This window comes from the organism of the source record quoted next, unplaced genomic scaffold (assembly GCF_019419815.1).
Source record: "Pyrus x bretschneideri cultivar Hongxiangsu unplaced genomic scaffold, Pyrus_bretschneideri_v1 Contig42, whole genome shotgun sequence".
Classification (NCBI taxonomy): Eukaryota; Viridiplantae; Streptophyta; class Magnoliopsida; order Rosales; family Rosaceae; genus Pyrus; species Pyrus x bretschneideri.
In genome coordinates, this window is record NW_025999746.1 from 2842392 (window position 1) to 2868617 (window position 26226).

The 26226-nt window shown below is 37.6% G+C and overlaps 3 protein-coding genes across 3 annotated transcripts; all 3 read right to left on the minus strand.

The window, feature by feature from the left end:
* Positions 1-1072: 1072 nt before the first annotated feature.
* Positions 1073-4013, minus strand: LOC125469398 (protein IQ-DOMAIN 17-like). Its single transcript, XM_048566712.1, has 5 exons — positions 3587-4013; positions 3194-3475; positions 2632-2877; positions 2271-2393; positions 1073-2046 (listed from the first exon to the last, which is right to left on the minus strand). Exons 1-5 carry the CDS (start codon positions 3713-3715, stop codon positions 1246-1248), a joined length of 1581 nt encoding a protein of 526 aa, XP_048422669.1. The 5' UTR covers positions 3716-4013; the 3' UTR covers positions 1073-1245.
* Positions 4014-6939: 2926 nt separating this feature from the next.
* LOC103950700 (uncharacterized protein At3g28850) lies at positions 6940-8445 on the minus strand. Its single transcript, XM_009361923.3, has one exon. It carries the CDS (start codon positions 8115-8117, stop codon positions 7131-7133), a length of 987 nt encoding a protein of 328 aa, XP_009360198.2. The 5' UTR covers positions 8118-8445; the 3' UTR covers positions 6940-7130.
* Positions 8446-24072: 15627 nt separating this feature from the next.
* Positions 24073-25980, minus strand: LOC125469405 (NAC domain-containing protein 43-like). Its single transcript, XM_048566718.1, has 3 exons — positions 25660-25980; positions 25282-25556; positions 24073-24955 (listed from the first exon to the last, which is right to left on the minus strand). Exons 1-3 carry the CDS (start codon positions 25844-25846, stop codon positions 24212-24214), a joined length of 1206 nt encoding a protein of 401 aa, XP_048422675.1. The 5' UTR covers positions 25847-25980; the 3' UTR covers positions 24073-24211.
* Positions 25981-26226: the final 246 nt, after the last annotated feature.

A 26226-nucleotide genomic window follows, 5' to 3' on the forward strand; every position in this document is an offset into this window, starting at 1 on the left:
TGAACTTACACGGTTTGTCTCGAAATAGGTTATATCCACGAACGATGATGATGATGATCCGATATCGATTACAACAATAACTATCTGCTTCTTGCTCACACAATTGAACTCAACTTACAAATTCTCAGAATCTTCCAAAACTTGTGACTCTTTAAAACTAGGGAGAAAAAGAGACGAAAGAACTATGTATAAAGAACGTTGTTAGGGAAATTAGATGGATGAGAGGCCAGCCTCTCTGCCTACCTGCATCTACGTGCTGTGTTGGCCTTGGCCAGCTTTGATAAGCACTATTTCGTACACCGCAACATGATTGAATACTCAATTCAAATCTCCCACATTTTCTCTTCCTGAACCCAAAATTCCAAGATCCATTCGGGTATTTTTCCCTTTATTAATTGGTTTCTATCCCATAGAAGAGTAAGGGATTGCATCCTACATCGATCGTCTAAGTAATAATACTGATGTGGGATAAAAAAATTATGTGGTGCTTTAAGGTATCGAATATTCTTGACTTTTAAATTTTTTCGTCAAAATAAAAAATCAGTCTAAACAGTTAAAAAGTTTAGAATATTCGACACTTTGATTACTAGAACATTAGAAAACAGAGAAAAAATCTCATTTTTTTTTACCCCAGAAAAATGAAAACAGAAAAAAAACTCTGCTCCAACAAACTAATCACAAAGTTTTCATTCCCAGTTCCAAATGAAATAACAAATGAAAGGTGATGCTTCTACACTTTTCTTTTTAACTCCTATACACACCAGATTAATTTTTGTCATTTGATTTTCTTCAATTCATTTGATCCAAGGGCTGAAAATTGAGAAGAGTGTGTGGAAGGTAAAAAAAGGTGTGTGAACCCCCAATGAAAAACTAGTTTCACTTTCATAATCACTTACCTCATTTTAATTCTCGTAGATCATCTCCAATGCAAGGACTCAAATCTTATATTTGAGTCCAAATGTAAGGTAAACATCTCCCATGCACATGAAAATTAAAATTCATATTTGGGGTTTGAGTCAAAGTGAGATCCAAAATTGAGTTCCAATATGAGATTTTGAGTCTAAGGTAAAAATACCGATGTCAACTAGAAAAAATGTTGTTCAACGAAGAAAAATGACATATGAATTTTGAGTCTAGTGTTTTCTTCTCCAAAGTAAAAACCCGTATCTTTAAGACTCAATTGGAGAAGAAAACCAAAATACATAAATTCACCACTTATTTGGGACCCAAATTGAAAATTTGGGTTTAAAATTTGAGTCTTTGCATTGAAAATGCTCTCAGATCAGTGGTTGAACATGGAGAAATATCTCCCCCTATGCTATCGGTGTACGACGGCGAGTTCTCCCTCCCATGGTAGCCATTATTTTGTACACTCTTGAAGCTAGGACTTCTCAAGTTATGGCTAAAGCTACTATAACCAATGCCAACACAATTATGTGGTTGTGGCTCAGCCGGGACAGGGTACGAAAGGCGTTTCTTGGCTGAACCGCCGCCTCTTTCTCTCTCGGGTGTCGAAGGCCTTGTTCTAGGTGCACTAAGAGATTGAGCCTTGGCTTTTGCGGATTCAGTAGCAGCCATGTAATTTGGTGTTCCAGAACGGCACATTGCACCCTTGAAGCCGCAATAAGCATTGAAGCCTGATAGGCTTGGTGTGTGTGCAGCTGATGAGCAATCGTATTTTTCCTCTTTTGGGCATCTTGGACTCGCCGACCGCACTTTCAGAGTTTTTGGTTTTGAAGGAGAGGGTGTTGCGGGCGAGAGATGATCCATGTTCTGTGATGTGTGTAGGGGTGAAGCTGAAGCAATGGCGTAGGAGGCTGGTTGTTTTTGATGTTGCGAATGCGAAATTCGAACACTTGGAGACGTGTACAAGGAAGGCCTGGAATTCGTGTCGATTTCAACTGTTTTTATGGAGTCCCTTTTGTCAATTGAAGCTCGGCTGCTGTTTTCGAATTGCTTTGTGGCCATCCATCTTTCCAGCCATCTTGTTCTCTCTTCTATCTCTGCATCACCCCCTGCAGACAGGTTCCTCCCAGGCCTCCATATCTTCAATTAGGCATCAAAGTATTAAAGACAATAGCTTGTTTGACAGAAACTTATATTCACATGACGGTATCCTAAACCAATCACTAACTTTTTGACATGGCATTGTACGATGAGATTGGGATACCGCCATTGTGCCATCTAGATTCACGAAATATTTCTTCTAAAATAAGCACAAAAGTATTAAAAGAACCATATATTAGAGAGTGAGGGAAAACTTTATCAACCTGATGAGAGAAAGCATAAGCAAGAGCCTTTTCGCGCTTTAAAGCAGCTTCCTTTCGACTCTGCAGTATGGGTTCAAGCCCATCGTCCCAATAGTCCTCACCACTAAGAATTTTCTCTCTAGACTGTTTGATGCAGCGGAATATAAGAACGAGGAATTAGACAAGCATCTAAAGCCAAGAAAAGAACACCAGGAAACTACTAACTTTAACTGAGAAAACCCTCAAGTTTTAGTTCATGACTTCATATCAAGCATAAGTACGAAAATAAGAAGCATAAATGCGAAAGCCACTTACTACGATGAATAAATTCATGTTATCTATTATTATGCTAGAAAGTGAAGAAATAGCAGCAGCTGCTTACTATTGACTTTCTGTCACGAATATCCTGAATTCTGGATTCCCACAAGTGAAGGCCTGTTTCAGCAAACATGGAGTTTCGACCAGCATCATGCGAAAGCCTTGATCTCTCGTTGTGAACCTGATCTTGTACTCGAACCAGAGCTTGCATGCATTTCAATGCCAGCTTTGCTCGCTTCCGAACGTTATGACCTCTCACTAAAGCTTGAAGCTTTACCAGGCCCTTAAGTGCAAGTAGAGCTCTCCTTGCCTTCAGTCAAAAACCACATTTGCATTTGCAATATGTCAAAAAAATTCAAAATAACAACCGTAGCGCTTTTGCAATATGTGCACATTTGCATTATCATATATGTAAGTAATTGAATTTATTGTGCTCTATTTTTGTGTTTTAGGACTGGTTTGGGACTGGTTTGATAGAAGTCACTTTTGTTCATAGCGCTTTTGCTAGATGTCCTATGTTGAAATTTTTATTGAAAAGCCAAATGCGTCTTAAAAATTACTTGGGAGTTCATCCCGAAGAAACAGTTTTTAACTTTTTCTACTCAACACAGTCAAAAGTTAGTTACCAAGTAACCTCTGAATGCTGTTTGAATGAGTGTAGCAGCATAGTGTTCTCTAGCGAAGTTATTCGGTCTAGTGAGCCGAACATTTTCTTCTGCCGCTTGGGCAGTAGCCACTGCTGCTTCGGCTGCAGCCGCAGTTGCTGCGGCCACAGCAATTGCGTGCCTCTGCTCAGCGTCCAAAACAGGATTCACAGGTGCGGTTGCACCTACAGTCACTGTCCTTGCTTCACATTGTTGAACATGAACAGTTGGCTTCCGGAAAAGCCACCTTCTCTTCTCTCTCTTCTGCGTCCATATATAAACCAAACAATGAGCATTGAAACATATACAAAGCGATAGAGATTAAAATAGTTTAGAATATCGTCTCGACAGAAAATCAATTTTTAATTTTGTTACCTTTTCTTCTTCTTCTGGTTCATGCTCATCTCTTCTTCTGCTGCCTTTTTGCTGATCATAATCTTTAGTGGGAGACCTGAATGCCCTTTTCACTATAGTCAGCCATGAAGTCCCACTTTTTTTCCCCATTTGAGTGTTTGAGCAAAGCTTTGCTGCATTACATGAAATTTAGCCGAATAGGGCAAGAGAAGAAGGTGAAGTTGGTAGAGAGAGAGAGAGAGAGAGAGAGAGAGAGAGAGAGAGCGAGCTTGAGGGTTGTTTGGTTACATGCAATGCAGGAATCAAAGTACGAGCTCTCAGGTCTCCAATATATTGTAAAAACAATGGTGTTTTTTTGTGGCATGCGAAACATTATAAAACAAATGGAGGGGAGGTGTCAGATATTGTAAAAAAATAATGTAATGAGTTCTGAGAGAGGAAGTGCACACAACGAGAGAGGGACAGGTTTCAATGGAGGAGAAAGAAGAATCCAAAGCATCGTAGCTAGGGCTTCTTTGATTGATCAATGGCTTTAAATTTCACCGACAAAAATCTAATGGCTTCACATGGCATGAACAACTAAAGGACGACGTAGAGAGAGAGAGAGAGAGAGAGAGAGAGAGAGAGAGAGAGAGAGAGAGAGTTTTACAGTGAGAGAATGTGGCCAAATGGGAGTGTCGCTGTTATTGCATGCATTTGAAGTCCTCGAAGACCACCAGCTCGTATTCATGGGTAAAAGCAAACAGTGTGGGGCTTCGTTTTCCCAGTAATCTCAGTCAAACTAGTTTGGTAGGGTTTCTCCTTTGGTCAATTTTGTTTATGTTAATTGTACTTAATTAAAACACAGTTACAGTGTACTAGAACTTAGCCTTTCTTTTCATGAGAATAACTAATGAGTTTGTGTTTTCTGCCAGTTTTTCTGAGATTAAATGGGGAAGGTTGAAGGATACAATTCACCAGTTACCAGTACCAAATAAATCTCCGAAATCCATGCGGACCCAACTTGTGTAATACTGTCAGTGTCACATCATATTTACACCTTCATAATGGTCAGGCCGGACCACTCACCTCAAATTAAAAACTACAAAGAGGTTGAACTTTAAACCATTTTCACGAGTATCTTAAACTAATCATGCATTATTTTTGTATTTGAATTATTTTCACCTAATACAGTAATATGTATTTAGCTTACAATATCTTCATCGTAACATGAAAGTTCTTCTATTTCTGCGATTTTTCTAGCAATATATTTTGAAATGTGAATGAAACTTGAATGCATCCTAAACTAGTAGATTTCATAGTTCAAATGTGTTAAGATCTATCCTTGAAAGGCTACCTTTGTAGGTGTATACAATTCGTTCTTTTTTGGGTTTCATTAAAGTAAATCGAACTCTGACCTATTATAATCCCAACCTGTTAATGAATTGTTAAAATAAACAAGAGAATAAGGCATTAATTATGATCAACCCTTTTATAATCTTGTGTGGAACTTTTTCTTCATCAACTTCCTTACCAAACCTACACACCAAAGTAATTTCGCACTCCCTTTTTGTCCTCTTACATTTTTTTGTCCTTTTAGCCTTTAGATTGAATAAAGGAAAAAGGAAATTAATCGACAGAAACAAAGGGAAGGCCACAAAAGTAGAAAATCCGAGCGTAAAAGTTACCACCCTTAACCATAAAGTGGGTTACAAGACAGACCAAACTTTGCCAAACCCTGCAACTGAAACTTAACAGTAGCTGGTGAAAAAATTGAGCCTAATCCCGATTCAACACACAAATTTTACCCCTTCACAATCATTGTCATTCACCCTGGATAACGAGCACATCCTCTCCTGGCATCCACTTCAATCCTCGGTGAAACTTCAAACGGAAAACAGTAAAGAAAGTGAAAAAGCTTCAGGAAAGTACATATTAGCCAACTCACATCATCCTTTTTCAGGACCAAAGTTCACAGAAAAACCAGAGGCCTCCAAAACGCTTTTTGTTTAGGAATGATATGTTCATCATTCAGTCAAGCAAATGTAAACATTCATGATGCGATCGGAGTTCCACCTACTCACCGTAAACTGACCTTTGTTTCTGGAGAACAAAGCAGTCTAAGCAAAGTTTAAGCTTGATACCACTGGTTAATGTCAATCTAATTCAGAAGGTTTCCGCCCCTTACATTGTTCCTTGCTAGCCTTAAAGATTGATCCCTCTCTTCCACAAATATATTAGATTGCCAGTTAAACCTCTTTGCATAATTCGGATGGGAAAATGGATGAGCTTTGGACAGAGACGAATACAAAAGCACGGAAGGGCAGTGACAAGTCGGCATCGACTATGTTTGTGTTTAAAGGTGTTTTAAAGATTCCGTACTTTCTCTAAAGGTCAGTACTTCCCTAGATTCAGAAGTGATATTTTCTCCACTGATAAATCATCAGACTCTTCGCCACAAACTTGTGGCAGGCAAGAAGCATCGTCGTTCTACTTAGATTCTTCAAACAAAGAGCACACCAATATGTTCAACTCTATATGATTGAATGGATAACTATTAGTTTTACCCCGTTCAAAACTTTCTAGTGTAGTAAATACTTCATTTGTTGCGCTAAATTTTTGCAAGTTGTTATGGTCAATAGAGTTGAGCACAAGTCGTCTTGTTAATATAACAACTGATTGGCATAAAGAAAAATCGCTTTAATCCAACATCGCTAACTATGCAACTAGAACCTATGTTCCCCTGGATCAGTGAAAGGCAACAAACTCTGGAGACTGAAGTAAGTTTCAAATAATTTCTAACCTACTGCACAGACGGCTGAAGCAATCAAGGAAACTCGGAGGCCAAGAATACCAAAAGATGTAGGAAGTAATCCTTGACACACTGATTACTTAGGGACTGTTCAAATATCAACAGCTTCTCCAATCTTACTCGAGTACAACAGTTTTATAGCATAAGCAGAATTAAGACTTTAACGGCTCATTTACTGCCTAGGAGTGGGTTGGATTACATAACTCACTATATTCAGGGTACGTTGAAGGAAGAAACAACGAAATGTTTTTCCAACTTGGAGGTAGAAGATGGACTACTCGTTAAGGAAACTTATCTCTTTCAGTCCCCTCAAATGGAAAAATTTATTAATCTCTACTTTCAACATACCTCAAATATTATGAGTTATATAATCCAATATTAAATACCAAACGAGCCCTAAGCATGTAAAATTAGTATATCTTGACAGAAATCAACTACACTTAGGTCCAAGTTTATCTAGAACTACACCTGAAATACACAATTGAGACAATGGAATGAACAATCCTACTCCTAAATCTCCCTAATTGTGTCTTCCAAACTTCAAATTGTTCAAAGCTTCATGCAAATCAAACATCTTCCGATCTTTGCAAATCAAAAACATAGATATATATATAACTATCAACAGACAAAAGCAAGATAGTACAGTAGAGAATTAGAAGCCTTTGGTTTCCATCAGAAACACAAAAAAAGCCCCAAAATTAAGAGAGAAAGTGCTTACAAAAACCCAATTTCGACATGAAAACAGAGATCTTTGCATCTCTTGTTCTTCACCGTTCAGCTACAAATTGGGCAAAGCACCAACCCATTCTCATTACACTCAGGACACTTCACCACCACCGTCGTCCCCTGCCGCTGCCCCACCACGTCATCCTTCACCACAAGCACCATCTTTGAGCTCCCATTGCACTGGAAGCAGGGCAAGAACCTTGCCTCCCCACACCCTTCACACACAGACCCAGCTTTTTTCTTTGGACACCCAGCAAGAATCTCAACCAGCAAACCCTCCTCCAAAATCTTCAACACCTCCTCAGCGCCACCTATATACCTCCCCTTCACAAAAACCTGCGGCGGCACCGCCACATCCTTCCCTTTCTCCTTCATCAAATCGTTCAACTCTTCTCTGAACCCGCGATCCATCGACACGTCACGCTCGACAATCATCACTCCGAGGCCTTCTATGGCCGCCCGGACGGCGTTACACTCCTCGAAAGTCCGCCGCACTCCTCGCAGCGTCGTAGTGTAGACCACCACTTTGCTTTCTCCTCCCGGTGGGCATATTTTTTCGAACCGGTCAAGTGGGTCCTTCTTGTTATAGACCCGGAAGACGCCGTCGTACGGAGATTTGAAAATTGCCCGATTCGGGTTGGAGTTTTCTTTATCGGGGGTTTTTGGATCATTGAAAACAAAGGGTTTGGGCGGCGGGAGCGGCGAGAATCGGAAACTATCAGCGTCGAGGCCGGCCATAAGCTCCCATGAGTTAATGACTTCCGGGTCGGACCGTAGCGGCCTCGGGTCGGACCATAGCGACCTGGGTTCGGACCAGAGCGACTTGGGCTCCGACAGGGGGCTCGGAAAAATGGACCCGAGAGTGAATCGAGGAGGAGGGGTCGGCGGAGTGGTGGGAGCAGGCGGCGGCGGGTCTAGAGTAAGAAGGCCGTAGGTGGAGGAAGTGAGCGAGACGATGTGGTGGCTGAGCGCGGAGCTGCCGAGTTGGGAGAACTCGTCGTCGTGGTTGAAGAGATTGGAAGAAACACAACCCATGTTCTCGTTTCCCGAATTGCGAAGTGTGAAGTGGCGGAGGAGTGAAAAATGCTGCGAGCTTGAGATGCAGAGGAAGTAGACTTTTTCTGGAGTCGAATTTAATGTTTATTTTAATTTTATAATTGGGTTGGGGAGTTGGGAAGTAATTCTAAATTCGTAAATTTAATTTGTTTTTGAACGAATTGAAGATTTTTTATTTTTTTAATTTTTAATTTTTAATTCGATTTTGAAATGGGGGATTCTGTAGCACGTGAGATTTGAGCGCTAAAATTTAATTCAAATTTATAGTGTGGGTGGGTGTTACGAAGAGGAGCGTTACCACTTATTGCGTTACCGTGTGAGGAGGGAGAACCATACGTTTCCTTTCCCTTCCTTTCCAATCAAAAGGTTCTTGGTTTCCACAATGGGCCTTGTGGTTTCCAATCTAAATTCTACACTCCATCACCATTTCTCTTTGTGTAAATCGGTCCAGTGTGTCAATGGAATTGGGCTCTTTTCTTGTCTCTTCATGGGCTTTCTGTATCTGATGGATCATTCTCTCACGTGATATTAGGTGATTGTTAGCAGTCGGATGGTCCCATACCGTATACTCAAATCTACGTCTAATAGTTGTTATCATTTGAACCGTGCATGTCAACGATTGTTTTTAACAATTTTCAGCTCAATGTATGTGAGTTGTCAATGCTCCAACATGTTATGTTGTATTATTTAATATTTAAATTTCATATGAAAGCAAGTATTTTGGTGTTTTGGATTAATAAACATTCTAATATTCCGGTTATCAAGTTATCATTTTGCATGTTTTGATAATTTTCTTCTTCTCGTCTCCGTTTCTTTTTACGTGTCTCCTCCTAACTGTAAGAGTACTAATCAAAAGATCTTTGAAAACCCAAATTACTTAAAAAAGGGAGAGGATAAACTAAATAGAAGTTTAGAAAGATTTAGTAATGTACCCACGAAACAAGAACTAGACAAGTACATGAGACTTATCTTAGAAGACAAACCAAAAGAAATAGAAGTTAACACGAGATGTATTAGAAAAGGTAGAAGACCAAATAAAACAATTAAGACTAGAATAAATAATATTGAAGAAACACATAATCAATTACAAAGAACTATATAATACATTACAGCTATGAATAGTGTCGATCAGTTTACAAATTATCTATCTTTCATAGATTGGTCTGACAAAACTAAAATTTTAAGAATAAAAGAAAGACTTCTAGACCAACTTTCAAAATAAAACTAATTACAGCAATTTTAGATCAAATAGAAGAGTTTTTGGAAAATCTTGATGGATAAATATAAAAATAGTAATTATTTTAAAGAAGCAATTAAAGAAACGGATACAATAATAGACCAATCAGGAATAACTTTTAGTCAATTACAAGCAACATGGATGAGTGGATTTTGTGTTTCGATGAGCAGGAGAGACTCCTTGGTCTGGTTGTGTTTGGGGTTTGGTCCCATTCCACCAAAATAAAATTGTGAAAGAGAGAGCTTAAGAGCTCGTTTGAATTTGCTTTTAAAATAACTTGAAGCGTTTTTGGTGAAAATATTTTTAGAAATAATAATTAGTGAAAATGTTAGTAAATCTTGTAAAAGCACTGAAAGTGCTTCCTGAAAAAAGCACATAACTGGTGCTTCTTGTAGAAAACACTCAAAATGCTTTTGGAACCTAAAAACATTTTCTTTAAAAGTGCTTTTAGTCATTTTAAAATGACATCCAAACGAGTCCTAACTTCCCAAATGGAACCAATTGCTCTTAACAACTAGCTAATATGTGGTTTATAAAGTGGCACAACATGATTAACCATAAAAGTTTGAAATTGAATAACTAATCGATTTTGCCAATCATGCAAGAAGGTTTGTTCTCCAAATAATTAAAGCTTGGCTTAAAATTCCATAGAGTCAACAAATTACATTATTAGTTTGTACTAAGTAATTATGATGAAGAGATAACAGCAAAATTGTCGTCCCAAATTGAAGATGATTCGTTCCTTTCTGGAAAATGCTTTCTAGTGGGTTTTGTCGGCAAAACCCATTCAGCGGATGTAAAATGTCTTCTTCTTTCTTAAAACGAATATTATTGAAAAGGTTTGCTCATTTTTGAAGAATCATTTAAAATTAAGAAATACTAATATGAAAAATATATTTGGATTCAGCGTCAACTACAGTACTGGTTGAGATTTTAACTACAAAATTAGCGTCCAAATTGAAAACTTGGTATTTGGTATAGAAACCTAATGATAACATGGATTGATGATATATTCACATACACTTGCATAAAAATTAACAAGCTGTGTTTATTTAGTTTTCCATGTTATTAATAGTTTCATATTGTATAACGTGATGCTATATATATTGATCTGCTGAAAGTCTTGTATTATGCGAATAAGCCTTGAAGATATAATGTAAGCATGACCTTACACCTTTCGCTCGTCGAAGTTACAAACTCCAAACACACAGGAGAAAGCAATATGCTCAAGATTGTTTAGTTAATGATGGAAGAACGTGTGAAGGTAAAAAAGTCTCATATTGGTTAAAGGAAAAGTCTTGCAAGGGTTTACAAGAAGTTAGATTACTCTCTATATTGCCAATTAGTTTTATAGTGAAACCTCAACTTTTTTCTTGATATTAGAGCAGTTTGAGTTACTCTCATATTGTTAATTAATTTTAAGGTGAAACCTGTTGGGCTACTCCCCATATTGAAAGTTATGATCTTAGGTTACTTATTTCTTGTACAAATCTTCCCTATATGTACAGTGACATTCTGAATTGATTAAGCAACCAATCAAAGAGGAAGCATATCTTAGTTCAAACCTCCCAATCAGGAGGTACTTTTTCTTTTAGATCATGACACTAGATAAAAGATTGTTAATGACCTCGTTTAAATTAACAAATCTTCAAAGTTTTGAGCTTAACGACACGATCGAGCGACTAGTCGCTAGCGTTGGCCGATCGGTCGTCAGCATGAAACTCGTTTAGCTTAGAGACTTTGAGCGATAGCTTGTACATCCTTACTTCTAGAATCTAGGGGTAAGAAAATTTAGCACAAATCAGTGATTTACCTAGAAATTAAGAGTCGTGTGCATGACCAATCACTATCGCCTATGAAAAGATGCTTGAAAGAAATCATCCTAAGTAGCTATCATGTTTGCTATAATGGGGATGCATGGAGCCTTCGATATGTTGATCAATCAGATGGAAAATCTTTTGTAATCTTTTTCTTTTTCGGTACAAATTTGGTGTGCGGGATTAAGTCGTATGACTATGGCTGCCCCTTCAGTTATCTGATGTAGAACGCTCCTTTCATAGGCTACCATTATACCATCAATTGGTCGTTTCTGTGCAGGCACATACTTTTCTGAAAGTTTATGTAATCGCATAGTCTTCCATATGATCATTTTCCCGGTGTGACGAATGATGTGATTCAATTCTTACTTTGGTAGGCAACAATATCTTCTAGGTCTTTAGCAAAGAAACAACATATCTTCCGGGTCAAGTCTAACATATAATTACTAATACCAACTTCATTGAATTATAGTAGTATTCTTGCTGTTGTTTGAAGTATTATAAGGGTTGAGGTTTTTAGATAAAATTTTATTGAATCCACCTTACTTTAACATTAAACGGCTTATATATATACTCTGGTATGAAAGGGCTATTTAAGCCTTCGAAGCTTTTCAGAGATAAATATTATTTTTTAATTCACCAAAGTCATTTTAAACGTTTAGATAACCCTGGGTCTTAAAATATTTCTTCTTCAAGCCATCAAATCAACTTTCACCCATTCTCGTTGAACAAAACCCTAACCTCTAAAGGCACAAACATGTTGATGAAAAAACTCATGACTGAATAATAGAACATGAAAATGGCTATTTGGAGGTTCTACATGAGGTATGACTTTATATTTTTTTTCATTTACATCAATTTGAGCGATGTCATACTGCTTGTGAAACCTTAAATCCTTATATAGACTCGTCTCACCGAAAATATGAAGATATACCTGTGGATACCTGCTAAAAACTTGCACCGTTTCATTTTCTGCATACCCTTAGGTTGGAATGTATGCTTGCACCGTTTCATTTTCTGCATACTCTTAGGTTGGAATGTATTGCAAATATGCAGAAAATGAGGTTAGAATAGTTTACAAAACAAAAGGAGGAGTATTAAAATAACTTATTATTTCAGAATAGGTGTGGAAATTTTAGTATGCGAGTAGTATCCAATAAAATGTGAGCTGTTAATAAAACTACCCTAATTGTAATTGTATTCAAAAAATAAAAACTAAAGTCTTAGGGGGATGTATTCAATTGAGAAGTTGAGAGATTTTAATGGATTTATAAATTCATGGATTTTTATGGAGTTCAATTGATTTGTAGAGATTCCATATAAAATTTTGATTCAATTCTCTCGAAATCTCATGGGGAGAGATGAGATTTGTGAATGCCTAAAATACACTACGAAATCTCTCCAATTCCCTCTAATTTCTCAACTTTCTCAAATTCTTTAAAATCAATTTCTAATTGAATAAACCTGGAATGTTATAAACTTCTTTAAAATCTTAATTGAATACACCTAGATTTCTAAGGATTTTAATAAATTATCTTAAAATTCTAATTGAATACTTCTTGAATTTCAAAGAATTATTTAAAATCCTGATTGAATACCCATAGATTCATTAAAAGAATCAAAATCAATCAAAATCCCAATTGAATACACCCCTTTAGTGTTTCAGTCTGGACCATGAAATGTTTATTTAAAGCGAGTGTTACGGTCTAGTTAAACTATGTAAGTTAGAATAGTTTACAAAACAAAAGGAAGGTTTTTTTTTTTTTCCAATTTCATAAGGCAGGTTTTATGCAGTGTTCTAAAAGACCCCACCTAGCACCGCCCAAACTTCGCTTAGGTGTTAGGCTGCTGGTCATCGCCACAATTAATCTCTAGGAGTTTAAATAATAAGAAAGGGTGCCTAAACCTACCTAGCCCTCCTAGATCACTTACACAGAAAATTAGATAACTTCCATTTTGTATTTTTTTTTTTTAATAAATTGTAAGAAACTTGTTGGATACTTGGATGAACTGTCATTATATGTTTGTTCCCCATGTTTTGAATATGTAAATAGTAATTTATAATTTATATGTCATTCTAGACGCTAGATTCCTACTTGCCACCTAACTAGTGGCCAGTGCCTTTTAAAACCTTGATTTTAGGTTTAGTTTTTTTGTTTTTTTAATTTTCTTTTAGGATGGTGGGGAGTGCTTATTGAAGGAAATGAAAGGAAAAAGGTAGGCTTCATACATCTCAGGCATTAGCACTCCGTTAAAAGTCATTATTTAACTAAAAAAAAGTATATTACTAGACTTAAGAGTTAGTCTTTTTCCCCACAATTAGCGTGTAATATGGGCCATATTGCCCTGAATTTACGTGTTATCATAAATGGGGCCTAAGGCATGAGCTGGTAACCAGAAGGAGGGATACATATATACAAACGCTAGGGTTTATACGAAGAATTGCATTATTTTTTACTTTTCTTCTAACTAGCTGGTGGCCAGGTTAGGTCTAGAGTAATCCTGCAACTGTATCTAGGGTTTCGATTTTATAAATCTGTAGTGGAACTGTGGGGACAAATGAAGATGTAGAAACATCGGCGGTTCGCTGTAGCCCGACCTTTTAATACACGTGACAATTAATCTGTAGTGGAACTGTGGGGACAATTATTTTGATTACCTTTCTTCTAATTAGTTGGTATCTACTGGTCAATTAGGTCTCATTCAAATCACTGGCTTTTATTGTCATGTGTACTGGATATAGGTCTTTTTAGCTTTTCTTAATTAATTATTAGCATATGAGTATACATAAAGTGTGTGAGAAAATTTTTTATTTTTGTTTTTGAAATAGAAGAAGAGAGGAAGAGAGTGATAGAGGGTGCGGGAGTGAGATTTATTTTATTTTATAATTAGAGATATGTTAAGATTACATGTAGGTGAGATTTTGAAAAAAAATAAAAAAAAAAAAGTAAAATTTAGTTGTGTGAAATTACATTTCTACCTCATATTTCTTATTCATGTTCTGTTTTAATTAGAGAATTAAACTGATAATTTCATAGAATCTTGATTGACAATGAATATTTTATTAATTATTAGAGATGTCGTACAGTTATACTAATCAAAATAATTGTCCTCGCGTGTTGGATCGTTGTAGCCCGACCTCTTTTTTACGCAAAAAAAAAACTCTGATGAAAAGTTTCCGTTTTGGGACGGAAGAAAAACAACATTCTGTAATGTAACTGTCAATGCTGTAGCAGAGAGCGGCAGGTATATATATATAATCACTAAACACCAAACGTTAATCTTCTCCACAAAACAAGGATGGGTCTTCTCCACGGAACGAGGATGGGCATGCAAGGCTGCTGCCCAGCCACGTAATGTTTGTGCAAATGTGAAAGACCTCGAGCTGTAGTGGTTCTAAATTTGTACACCCTAGCATATTAATATTAATATATTTTCATGTCAACAATAAAACTTGAGATTTTATGGTATTTAAAATCTTACGTCTAATGAGCTATAAAAATAAAGGCCAACAAAAATATGGAATTTTTTTTCAAATTTTGATTGAATAAAAAATAAATATAACGATATAATTCCTTTTGAAAATGTATATTAATAGACGTTAAGTACATGTATGCATATAGATATATATATATATATATATATATATATATATATATATATATATATCAATCAATCAATCAATTGGAAACAAAGTTAAAAAAGTGCCAAAAGAATGTATCCAACATTGCTATGAATTTGACCAAAAGAAAATGTTGTTATAAATGATAAAATAGTTGTCACATGTCAAAAGAATGTACCGTACATTCGCCATATATAATTATCTAGGGGTACAATTTCAGCATTGTTCCAAAAATAAAATGTTTTAATATGTAACACATAAAAATGTTTAAAAAGAATGTACCCATATACTTAAATGAGTACAATGGTGCACGTAATTATAAATTTTAAAAATGTGGGTTCATCTTATACAAAAAATGGGGAAGTTTTATATTAAAAAAAGGGGGTACATTTTATATAGAAAACAATGCGTACATTTTATATAAACAACAATGAATACATTTTAGATTAAAAAAATAAAAATTTACATTAAAAAATGGGTAAATTTTACATATAAGAAGTGGTACATTTTTAAAGATACATGGGTACATTATAAATAAATTATGGGCACAAATGAAATGGAAAAAAAAGTATGAGTACAAATACAAATTTTAAAAATATGGGAACAAAAAAATTAATATATGGGTACAAATTAAAACTGTAAAGAAAAATGGTACAAATTAAAAAAAGGCTGGAAATTAAAAATGGATACAAACTAAAAATAGTAATATGACATACCTCGACCTGGAATGTCAATTAGGATTCCGAATCGAGTTGTGCTGGCAGACACCAATAAGGTGACGAAACCATAAAGTGTAGTGATGTGGAAAATATGAATAAATTTTAACCTAAAAATGCTTAAATACAAGAGTGCGCTGTGAGCGGGAATGAACCTAATTCACACGTGATGACAAAGCATAAGTACAGTACAGTAAAATAGGGTGAGAATTATACCATCAATGATAATCGCCTACACCAAGATTTGCCAATAATCTTCGTCGATACGAAAACTCTGCTATTAACACCTGGAGAGGCGAAAAACAAGGGTGAGTGGGCCTAAAAATAAGTTTTAATAAAAAAACCTTTTGAAAGCGTTATAACCCCTCACCGTAAAACCCGTATAGTTTACAAAAAATAATAATACTATGTAGGTATAAAAACCAATGCATAAGAGCAGCGAAAACTGAAGTATGCCATGTCATAATATCTTAGCAATAATAAATGTAAACCAGGTGTGAAACCAATATAAGATAGTATGCCAGTCAGAGTCACCTAACATGACCTATACGACTGGACCTGTAGCTTATCAATCTAGGCTAGCACACGAGTCGGAGTCACCTAGTGTAACTTGTACGACATGCTGGGTATAAATACGTACGCTCAAGTGCTATGATTACGTGAAGGCTATGCGATAATTCACGGGTCACCTATTAGTTGGAACCACCTATTGTGGTCTGTATGATAGGCTGACACCAGACTTGGATCCAAGGTAAGCGTGTGGTGTGGGAGGTGAACAATCACATGAAGGTTGTGCCCTGGTCCCGTGCGGGAGCACTAATACTAGGGTGCATCCATGATGAGCTCTAAATAAATGTGTGCATACCAATGCAATACAACCCATTCAATCACATAATACTCACCCGAAGCTTACATGAGTCTCCACAACATCATACAATACAATTCACAAGTGTAACAATGCAATATTTAAAATGTAACTTATTTACGACATTGCAAGCAAAGCATAGTGCCATATAAAAACATTTCTGAAAACCGTGAAGTTTATATATATATATATATATATATATACACACACACACACTATAAAATGGAAAAAGACCCACTCACCTGAGTTCCGCGCTACAACTCCCTAGCACGAATATCGAGGCATCACGAACGATCGTCACTTAGAACAAATATTTAGTCACATCTCAGAATTCTTAGTGATAGAACACGTAACTTACATAAAACACATTCCCCAAAAGACATTCTAAAATGATTTGAAACCCATTGACCAAAAGTCAATCGTCGGTCAAAGATCAACGGTAGGGTCCATAACCCTACGTAACTCGATTCGGAAGATCTTCATCACAGATTTCCAATCCCTAACTTACAAAGATCCACATTATACTTCTAAAACATTATACTAAAGTTTCATTACGTTCCAACGGTCGGATCACTGCCAATTGTAAATTCAAGTGGCAGTCAACGTTTTATTTTACAAACTTAGGAATCCGATTCGGGAAGATCCGCACATCGGATTCCCGATTCATTAGTTCTTATTGTTCTCAAATATTATTTACTTAACGTATCAAAGTTTGGTGATGATCCAACGGTCGGATCGTCGATTGCTATAATAATCAAGCAGCGGACCTTAATGGAACTAGGTTCAAACAATGGAAATTCGTCAATCAGACTTCACGTATAGAATTGGAGAATCAAACTTAGTCTAGAAAGGTCAGGGGATGCCTCGGCCCACGCGCCACCATACAAAGCAGTCGGCCGCCCCGACTTGTCAGAAAAATCAACTATTTCTAAAAATTCTCAAATTTCATAGAAATAAAGATCTCGATGAGTAGAGCAAGTTTTATACCTGTGGCCAAATCCAATTTGGCCAGGAAATGCTTCAATTCGTCTCGAACCCGCTAGAACCCAAAATTTTGGGTGAGCTTCGATTCGCCAAATTTGCAACTTCGCTATCCCCAAACTTGTTTGGGCTTTGTTCCTGACCACTAAATGAGTGCTTTAATGGTGAAGATCGAGTGTATTTCATTCGGAATTGACGGATTGCCACCAAGAGTCCCACGACGCCATCACCGTCATACACCATGAAAATGCCTTATTTGCTTCAAATTTTTGGGTGATCAACTAAGGAGGAGGGGTGTGATGATGTTTGCAGGTGATTTGAGGGGGGTGGGGGTCCTAATTCAAAGGAAAAATGGTGGGAATACGTCGGAATTCACTCGGGGTGATCGGGTTTGGAAACAGGTCATGGGTCAAGGGGATGAGGAGCAGGTTCCTCTCTTTCTCTCTTCCCTCCTTTCCTTCCTTTCTTCTCTTCTCCCATTGGTTTTCTCCTTTTCTCCATTTCCTCATTGGTCCCGTTCCCCCTTTATTTTCCATCTCTACCGCCCATATTTTCTTTCCTTTAATTTGGGCCACACACGTGGCTTTCCAAACTTTGTTCCAAAAATCTGGAGCATTCCAGAAAATAATAAATTTACAAATTTTCCCTCGACTTCATTCATTAATAACTCCTTTGTTATAACTCCAAATTACGTTCTGGTTGGGCCCACGCGTTCGTAGCAACGAGTACTACGAGGGTACGCCAAGAAAATGGATCTTACGTGACTCGACAAGGCGGTCAAAAAAGTCAATGCATTTGCCTCGAAGGGCATTTTCAAAATTTCACATTTTAAAATTATAAAAATCGTAGTTTTTTTTTGGGGACGGGTCGTTACAAAATATATGATACAAAGTTTAGTTATAAATATAAATATACCAAATGTAACGTTTCTAACACTAAATGAATATATTACTATGTAACATCCCACATCAACCAACAGAAAGAGGGTGATTTGCCTTATATGTACATGCCCGCCTCCATATAGCACAAGGCCTTTTGGGGACTCATTGTCTTCGAATTCCATTGGAACTCCGAAGTTAAGTGAGTTTGGGCGAGAGCATTCCCAGGATGGGTAACCCACTGGGAAGTTCTCATGTGAGTTCTCAGAAACAAAATTGTGAGGGTGTGGTCGGGCCCTAAAGGGGACAAAATCGTGCTACGACGGAGCCGGGACTGAGATATGATAGAATGGTATCAGAACCACTCTATCTTGTGGTGTGAGTGTGTTGACGAGGACATCGGGCCCCTAAGGGGGTGGATTGTAACATCCCACATTGACTAACGAAGAGGGAGTGATGTGCCTTATATATACATGCCCACCTCCATATAGCACGTGGCCTTTTGGGAACTCATTGGCTTCGAATTCCATTGGAACTCCGAAGTTAAGCGAGTTTAGGCGAGAGCATTCCCAGGATGGATGACCCACTAGGAAGCTCTCATGTGAGTTCCCCAAAATAAAACCGTGATGGTGTGGTTGGGGCCCAAAGCGGACAATATTGTGCTACGGCGGAGCCGGAACTGTGATGCGACAAAATTGTATCATAGCCATGTTGGAAATGTGCCCTAAAACCAATCATATGATGATACTTTACGGACATTTCAAACTAATGTAGTTTAAATGTAAAGGGCAAAGATTATTGTTTGAGCCGTCTCATATAAATGTTATATGCTTAAACGATAAGTCCAAGGAATATGTGATTGGAAGAATGCGATCTAAAGAAGTTAGATTCATGAGACCATTCTTTCGTTGACACATCCTAAACGTTCCTGATCATAGGATTGTCAATTGGGCATTGACAGTCCGTTAAGATCAGTACGTGCTATGTCTTCTCTCAGGGAGAGTGACTAGTCTCGAGTCATTGGTGTGTGTGACATCAAGACAAGTACATAGGTGCTCAATAGAGAATGAGTTCACTGAACACGATCAACGAAGAGTTCTCATATTCATGTCACATGAGAACTCATGGTTGGGATAATGCAAATTAGTCTTTTGACCTGAGGCATCACAGTTGTCTTGTGGTTAGGTCCTTAATCTTTGATTATGTCAAAGTCACTCCATCAGGAGGGTGTCTACGACATCGTTGGGGTTAAGCCACTTAGCCATGGAGGCAAGTGAATGCGCAACAAGGGATCTCTAACCTTCAAACTGTTTGAGGGAGAATACTCTATGATATGATTAAGAATCTTTGGCCAAAGTATGAATGAGATTTAGGAATGTGTTCCAAATCACATTCAAGGTAATCATATAAGCACAAGACTCACATTGGATAGTAGACATGAATAAACTATCAAACCAAACAATGTGGTCAAGAGTATTGTATTAGAGAAAGACCGTATTGCATTTGTAATCCTAAAACTGAATAGGTTCTCCACCTCTTCTGATTAGCTTGGGTAACCATGACATGCTGCTAGGCGTCAACCATGGTTTGTGGAAGCCCTAAAAGTGTATTATCACTAACGGGAGAATTGAAAGTAAGTTTCAATTCACAATCGATTTGAAAGAGTTTGAATCGCCCACTGCCTCGCTAAAAGGAACCTAATGGATCGTACACCGTGTAAGGTAGAGATTGAAGATTCAACGGAGATGAGTAAGAATAATTAAATGGTTTAATTATTTATGGCAAGGATTAATTAATATGTTAATTAATCAAACAAATAAGTTCGTTAAAGACCTCGGGATAGTTTTGGACCTTAAGGCCCAATGGGCTTCGAACGTCAAGTCCATTGACTTAAGTTGTATGACAACTTAATGAATAATGATTCACAAAGGCCCAAATAGCCCAATAAATCCCCTTAGGCTGGCCATTTAGAGGAGGGTAGTGAACTTGGCTTAATTGCAAGTTTGCCACTCCATTGTAAGGTGGTATAAAGACATCTTTATAGCCATTTCATCCTTAGGGTTTTCTAAGGAGTAAGGATGAGAACACAAACTCTCCTTTCTCTCTAGAAATGGCCGGCCACCCTTGAGGAAAACATCTAGCAATCTTACTTCCTCAAGGTCACTCATTTCTTCTCCAATCTTACCTTGGTGTGGAGACTTAGAGGTTCTCAATTTTGGGAACTTGGAGAAACCTTTTCATCCATCCAAATCCATGGATCTAAGATGCAAAGAATGAAGGCCCTCTCTTTGGGTGATTAGCCTTTGCTTATGCAAAGAGGAATCTACAAAGGTATTGATTTCTCAACTCACTTTGTTTTGAGTTGAGTCTTGGTTCACCTATCTACTAGGCTTTGAAGTTCATGGGTTAAGTTTTGTTTTTGAGTGCATATAAACATGATTCCGCCTTTTAATTGTTAATTGCATGTTGTTGATGTTGCTCAAATGAACTTGTTTTTCACAAAATCTTCCTTCAAGCCACTTTACCGTGTGGTGTGAGTGTGCTGATGAGGAAGTTCGGCCCCTAAAGGGGTGGATTTTAACATCCCATATCGACCAACAGAAAGGGGGTGATGTGCCTTATATGTACATGCTCACCTTTATATAGTACGTGGCCTTTTGATGACTCACTGGATTCGGATTCCATTGAAACTCCGAGGTTAAGTGAGTTCGGGCGAGAGCATTCCCAAGATGGGTGACCGACTAAGAAGTTTTCGTGTGAGTTCCCAGAAACAAAACCGTGAGGGCGTCGTCAGGGTCTAAAACAAACAATATTGTGCTACGGCAAAGCCGGGACTGGGATGTGACAACTACATGAATATATTTAGTTATAAAATTTAATTACCTTGACATGTAAATACTTTATTATTGAAATAATGACATTCATTAAAAGGATGAAAACCTAATTTCTCATTTTATTTAATTAGAAGAAGTACTTTATACAGTGCGCATATTAGAATATAAGTATCTAATAATATGAAATTAGTTGATAATGGATGAAGATTCAACAGTATTTAAATTATGAGGCAAAGTTTTAATTTGGGGATGTAGGATCATCCACACTCTTAATACATTCCTTATGGGTCAGTTTAGCATCCAACTCAAAACCAATTTATGATGAGTTAAGAGGGCTAAAATGATATAAATTATTAGGGAAGGTTTTAATTACACAGACTAGTTATCCCAAATTGTCCTCACTAACATTTGACTAGATTGAAGAAACTTAAGGTTCTACCCCAAAATTTACTGGTAATGGGAGAGTAGTCAAACTCCTTATAAATCTACTCCGAGTTCCTTAATTTCTCGATATGATACATTTTAGGGTAAATTACACAGAATTACCTTAACTATTGGGTCATTAACAGTTTCATACCTCGTCTTTAAACAGTTTCAATGTCATACCTTCCGTCAGTTGTCTGTCAATTTTTCTTTTAAATGCTGACGTGGCTTAATACGGGGTCCACTTTCTATTAAAAAATTAATAAAATAATAAATTACCCTTAAAAGAAAAAAAAATCCCAATCATCTTCCCCGACCATCCTTTCTCCCTCTGCCTTTCTTCCCCCTCCCTTCTCCCTCCCTCCCTCCTCTGCAAATCCATCATTCCTTCAGCCCACCCCCCGACCCTTCCTCCCTTCTCCCTCCATCCCTTTCCTTTCTTCCCTTCCCGTCTTTCCCAAACCCAGAACCCAGCCGGCGTCCTTCCCTGCAACCCAAATCCAAAACCACTCCCGCCTCTCCTCCGCCACCTCTTTGAACCCCTCCCTCCGTTCATCTCCTCTCCTTCTTCCATTCATCTCCTTTCCTTTCTTCCCCTTCCGTCTTCCCCAAACCCAAACCTAGATTCCACCCACCACTTCCAGCAATCCTATCCACCACACCCAACCCGAACCCAGAACTGGGCCGGCATTACCCCAGCTTCAACCGTCGTTGATTGCATTATCTTTAGCATCGATGGGGCCAGTTCGATTCATCACATTCGAGGGTCACGCAGACGAGCCCGAATTGCATCTCGTTGACTAGCTGGTGGGCTGGTGGATCGAGATCGAGAGCTTAAAGAGGAGGGTGAGTTTGGTGGAAAGGCGATCATGCTGGATGCACAACCACATGTGGCCGCGACGATGGTTGAATATTGTGCCAATGACCATGGATTTCGAGGGCGGGTCTGCTGGGGCGGAATCGCCACACCTTCATTTTGGGTGGGTGAGGTGGAGTGCAAAGGTTGGGTAGGTGCAAATGAGAGAAAGGAGGGAGAAAGGAAGGAGGGTCGGGGGGGGGGGGGGTAGGGTGAGGGAATGAAGGATGTGTAGAGGAAGGAGAGAGGGAGAAGAGAAGGGAAGAAAGGCAAAGGGAGAAGGGATGAGTCGGGGAAGATGATTGGGATTTTTTTTAAGGGTAATTATTATTTTATTAATTTTTAATAGAAAGTGGACCTCGTCTTAAGCCACGTCAACATTTAACAGAAAATTTGACAGACAACTGACGGAAGGTATGACATTGCAACAAATTTGAAGATAAGGTATGACATTGAAACTTTTTAAAGGTGAGGTATGAAACTGTTAATGACCCAATAGTTGAGGTAATTCTATGTAATTTACCCTACATTTTATCGTGTGAGGAAATTTCAAGTTTAACATGTGGACAATTTACTAGGTAACATGGAGCATATGCCATTGGACTTCACACTTGGGTTAACCTACTCTAGACCTTGAAACCAAGGTTCTAGCACCTAGGCGTCTAAGCGGGGCCTAGGCGATATTTTTTTAATTTTAACTAAATTTATTATTTCATTTAAAAATGTCTGCTTATACTTAAAAAAAATATATAATTGCATTAGAATACATATATTGCAAAATATAATGACATATAAATTATAAAGTATTACGTCATATTGAAAACATGCGGAATAAACATATAAGAGTGTTCATCCAAGTATCCAATAAGTCTCTACAATTTATTTAAAAAAAATGCAAATGGAAGTTATTTATTTTTTGTTTAAGTGAGAGTCAAGACCTTTGCATGTGCTTAATTATAAAAGTTTGGCTACTTTCTATATTGTTAATTGATTTTATGATAGAATCTTAAGTTTCTTGATGGTTTAGCAAAAGTTTGGTGCATTTTTGAAAGGTCAATGGCCACATATACTCCACATCATTTGATATGCGTTTATGTGCTTGGCTTGAGTATTGCTATATGTGAGGAGGAATGTGAGGATGTGCAGTTGTGTTCCACCTCAACAAGTTAAAGGATCTTGCACATACTTATAAGAAGTTAAGCTTCTCTTCATGTAATAATTTTGGCCATTTTAAGAGAGAGAGAGAGAGAGAGAGAGGATATTTTCATATGATCATTATGCTCTAATCTTATCTTTATTGGTAAAGGTGGTCGCTTTTGCTACACCATATTTCGTACGTAAGTTAGGTGAAGTTGTGAAATAAGCCAAGGATCTTACTGTTTATGGACGCGAATAACAAATTGATTTGTTGGAACTGAATGACCTCTTACCAATGTCATAAACTCCTTGACCAAGCCAACTATTTATATATATAGTGCTTAAGCAGGTTTCATATACACTCATCTACAATATTGACATCGATCATGACCAATTGCCATGATACCAAATATACGATCAAAAGTCAGCAACATGCTATCATTGAAGCATAACCTAAGGACATAATTACAGGTTAGAAATTCGACAACAAATTAACTCACTTTAATGGAAAGACATGTTTATTTAAGTAAAGATAATGGTATGACAATGCCACACTATCTCATTATCACCTAATTTATTTATTATTTATTATTCATTACAAGTATTCCCATGTAAACATTTACGTACGTACTTCCTAGCTATTTATATTTCTTATAGGTTAAGCTACTATATCATATATAGTATGTATGTCGTTTCAAGGGCATCCCTTACACCGACAAGTGGCAAAGCGGGTCCGATGATGACGGTGATGACGACGATTTGGTGAAGTTCCACAGATCATTTTCGTTGTTGTATACGTCGGATTGATGATGGGATGAACTACTTGTACGTAGGTATGGATATGATAGTTGTACGTCATGGTCATGATCATTAGGAGGAGGAGGGGAAGAACAAAAGGCCATGTTTGGATCTCCAAAGCAAGACAAGTGCTTTGGTGTCAGTTGATCTTGGCCATTGAGTTGACCTAGTTGGGATGCCACAAGCCTATCAAGGGTAACCCAGTCATTTACCCTTCTTTTGGGGTCCTCGTGATCATCAACTAGCTCATTATTGTCGCAACCATTGCTTTGTTGGTTTGTTGAAGGCGGTTCAGTTTCTATGAACATGTCATCAATGGCCTGATAGCAAGCTTTGAAACTACGATCCTGATCGAAAGCGGGAAGGTTTGGAAGAGTTGGGCTCTCAAGCCTTGGCAGATGCATAAATCTTTCTGAGATGTTATTCATGGTTAAGGGTTCATCATGATTTTCGAGCTTGCAAGTTCTTCCCATGTACATTAGTATTTGATCAAGAACACCATCGTTTCTTGAACCAGGTATTTGGTTGTTTGATGAGTCCATGGAGAATGAGGCTTTTGGGCTCTCTAAGGCTTTCTGATAGTTCTTCTTCTTGAAAACTCGGCAAACCACCCACCCCTCTTCGGTCATCGACTCCCCCATTGAGCTAGAAACCTGTATGAATACACATAGTATGTAACAAATTTAAGAGTAAGTATACATCAGCAAATGTGTACAGAAAGAAGCAAATATCTGAATAAAAATATTTTAACTTGTAGCATTTATAGTGACTGAGTGACCTTGCTTCCATGATCTAGTGAGATTTAGACTGAGGTCGTTCTAATTTCTTAAATAGAATTGTGTACGTATAATACATAAATAGTACTTTGTGGAATGGACACAAGAATGCAAAGTGAAGTGTTTGATTGATTTTGGAACAAACTAAAGTGTTTGATAAATATCCGTTGTGTGAAATTGAAGAAAAGGAGAGAATGGCTTACGGTGGTGTCATGAGTGCTGTTGCTTTCGTCAAGCCTATATTCATGCATGATCCAATCTGACTTTTGTCCATGAGGAGCTCGACCCTTATAAAACACAAGTGTCTTTCTCAATCCAATTCTTTTGAAGCCGCTATAGATGATCTTGTCCCGCCCGGTGGCCTTCCAAAACCCGGCAGTCGTTGCTCGATTGGTTCGAGTTCCGGTTGGGTATTTCTTGTCCTTATGACTAAAGAAGTACCAATCATTTTGTGGAGTGGAGCCTATTTTGCACTTCTCTGCATTATGTCACAAAAATGAATGAACCAAATTACAAAACCGCCATGAATCGTGACTCTTATAGATGAAAATTTCACGACGAGTTTATATATATGTACGTACCTTGAATGTCCCATGGCTCAAGCTTATTAAGATCAACTTCTCGAATTACATCAAGATCAATCCTCTCAAAGGCAACTTTCTTCCTAAGATAGTAGTGAAGAAGCTCCTCTTCAGTTGGATGGAATCGGAAACCCGGAGGAACTTGAGATTGACCATTTATTGATAGACTCATATGATCATCAGACATTATACACAAGAAAAAAGAAATCAAAGAGACAAAATATTGGTGGTGATGAGCGAACTGGATATGGAGAGCAGATAATCGAATTGAAGGAGAAAACACAAAGGAGGGGTTTGATTTCGTAAAGGGTACACCGCAGTCATCATAATTTATAATGGGAATAGGGCATGAAGGTCCAAAAATGCATGAAAAGCTTAGGTATCATGGCTATTAGTGTACTTAGAGTGGGGTCCATCCCTTGAAGAAGAGCCAACCACCTTAACTATAGAAAATAGAGAGTGAGAGTGAGGTATATGAGAAATTTTTTTGTCGTGTATTTACGTCATTTGCTATGTGATTTATCATTTTACATGTTATATAATATGCTATGATATGATTGTTATGTT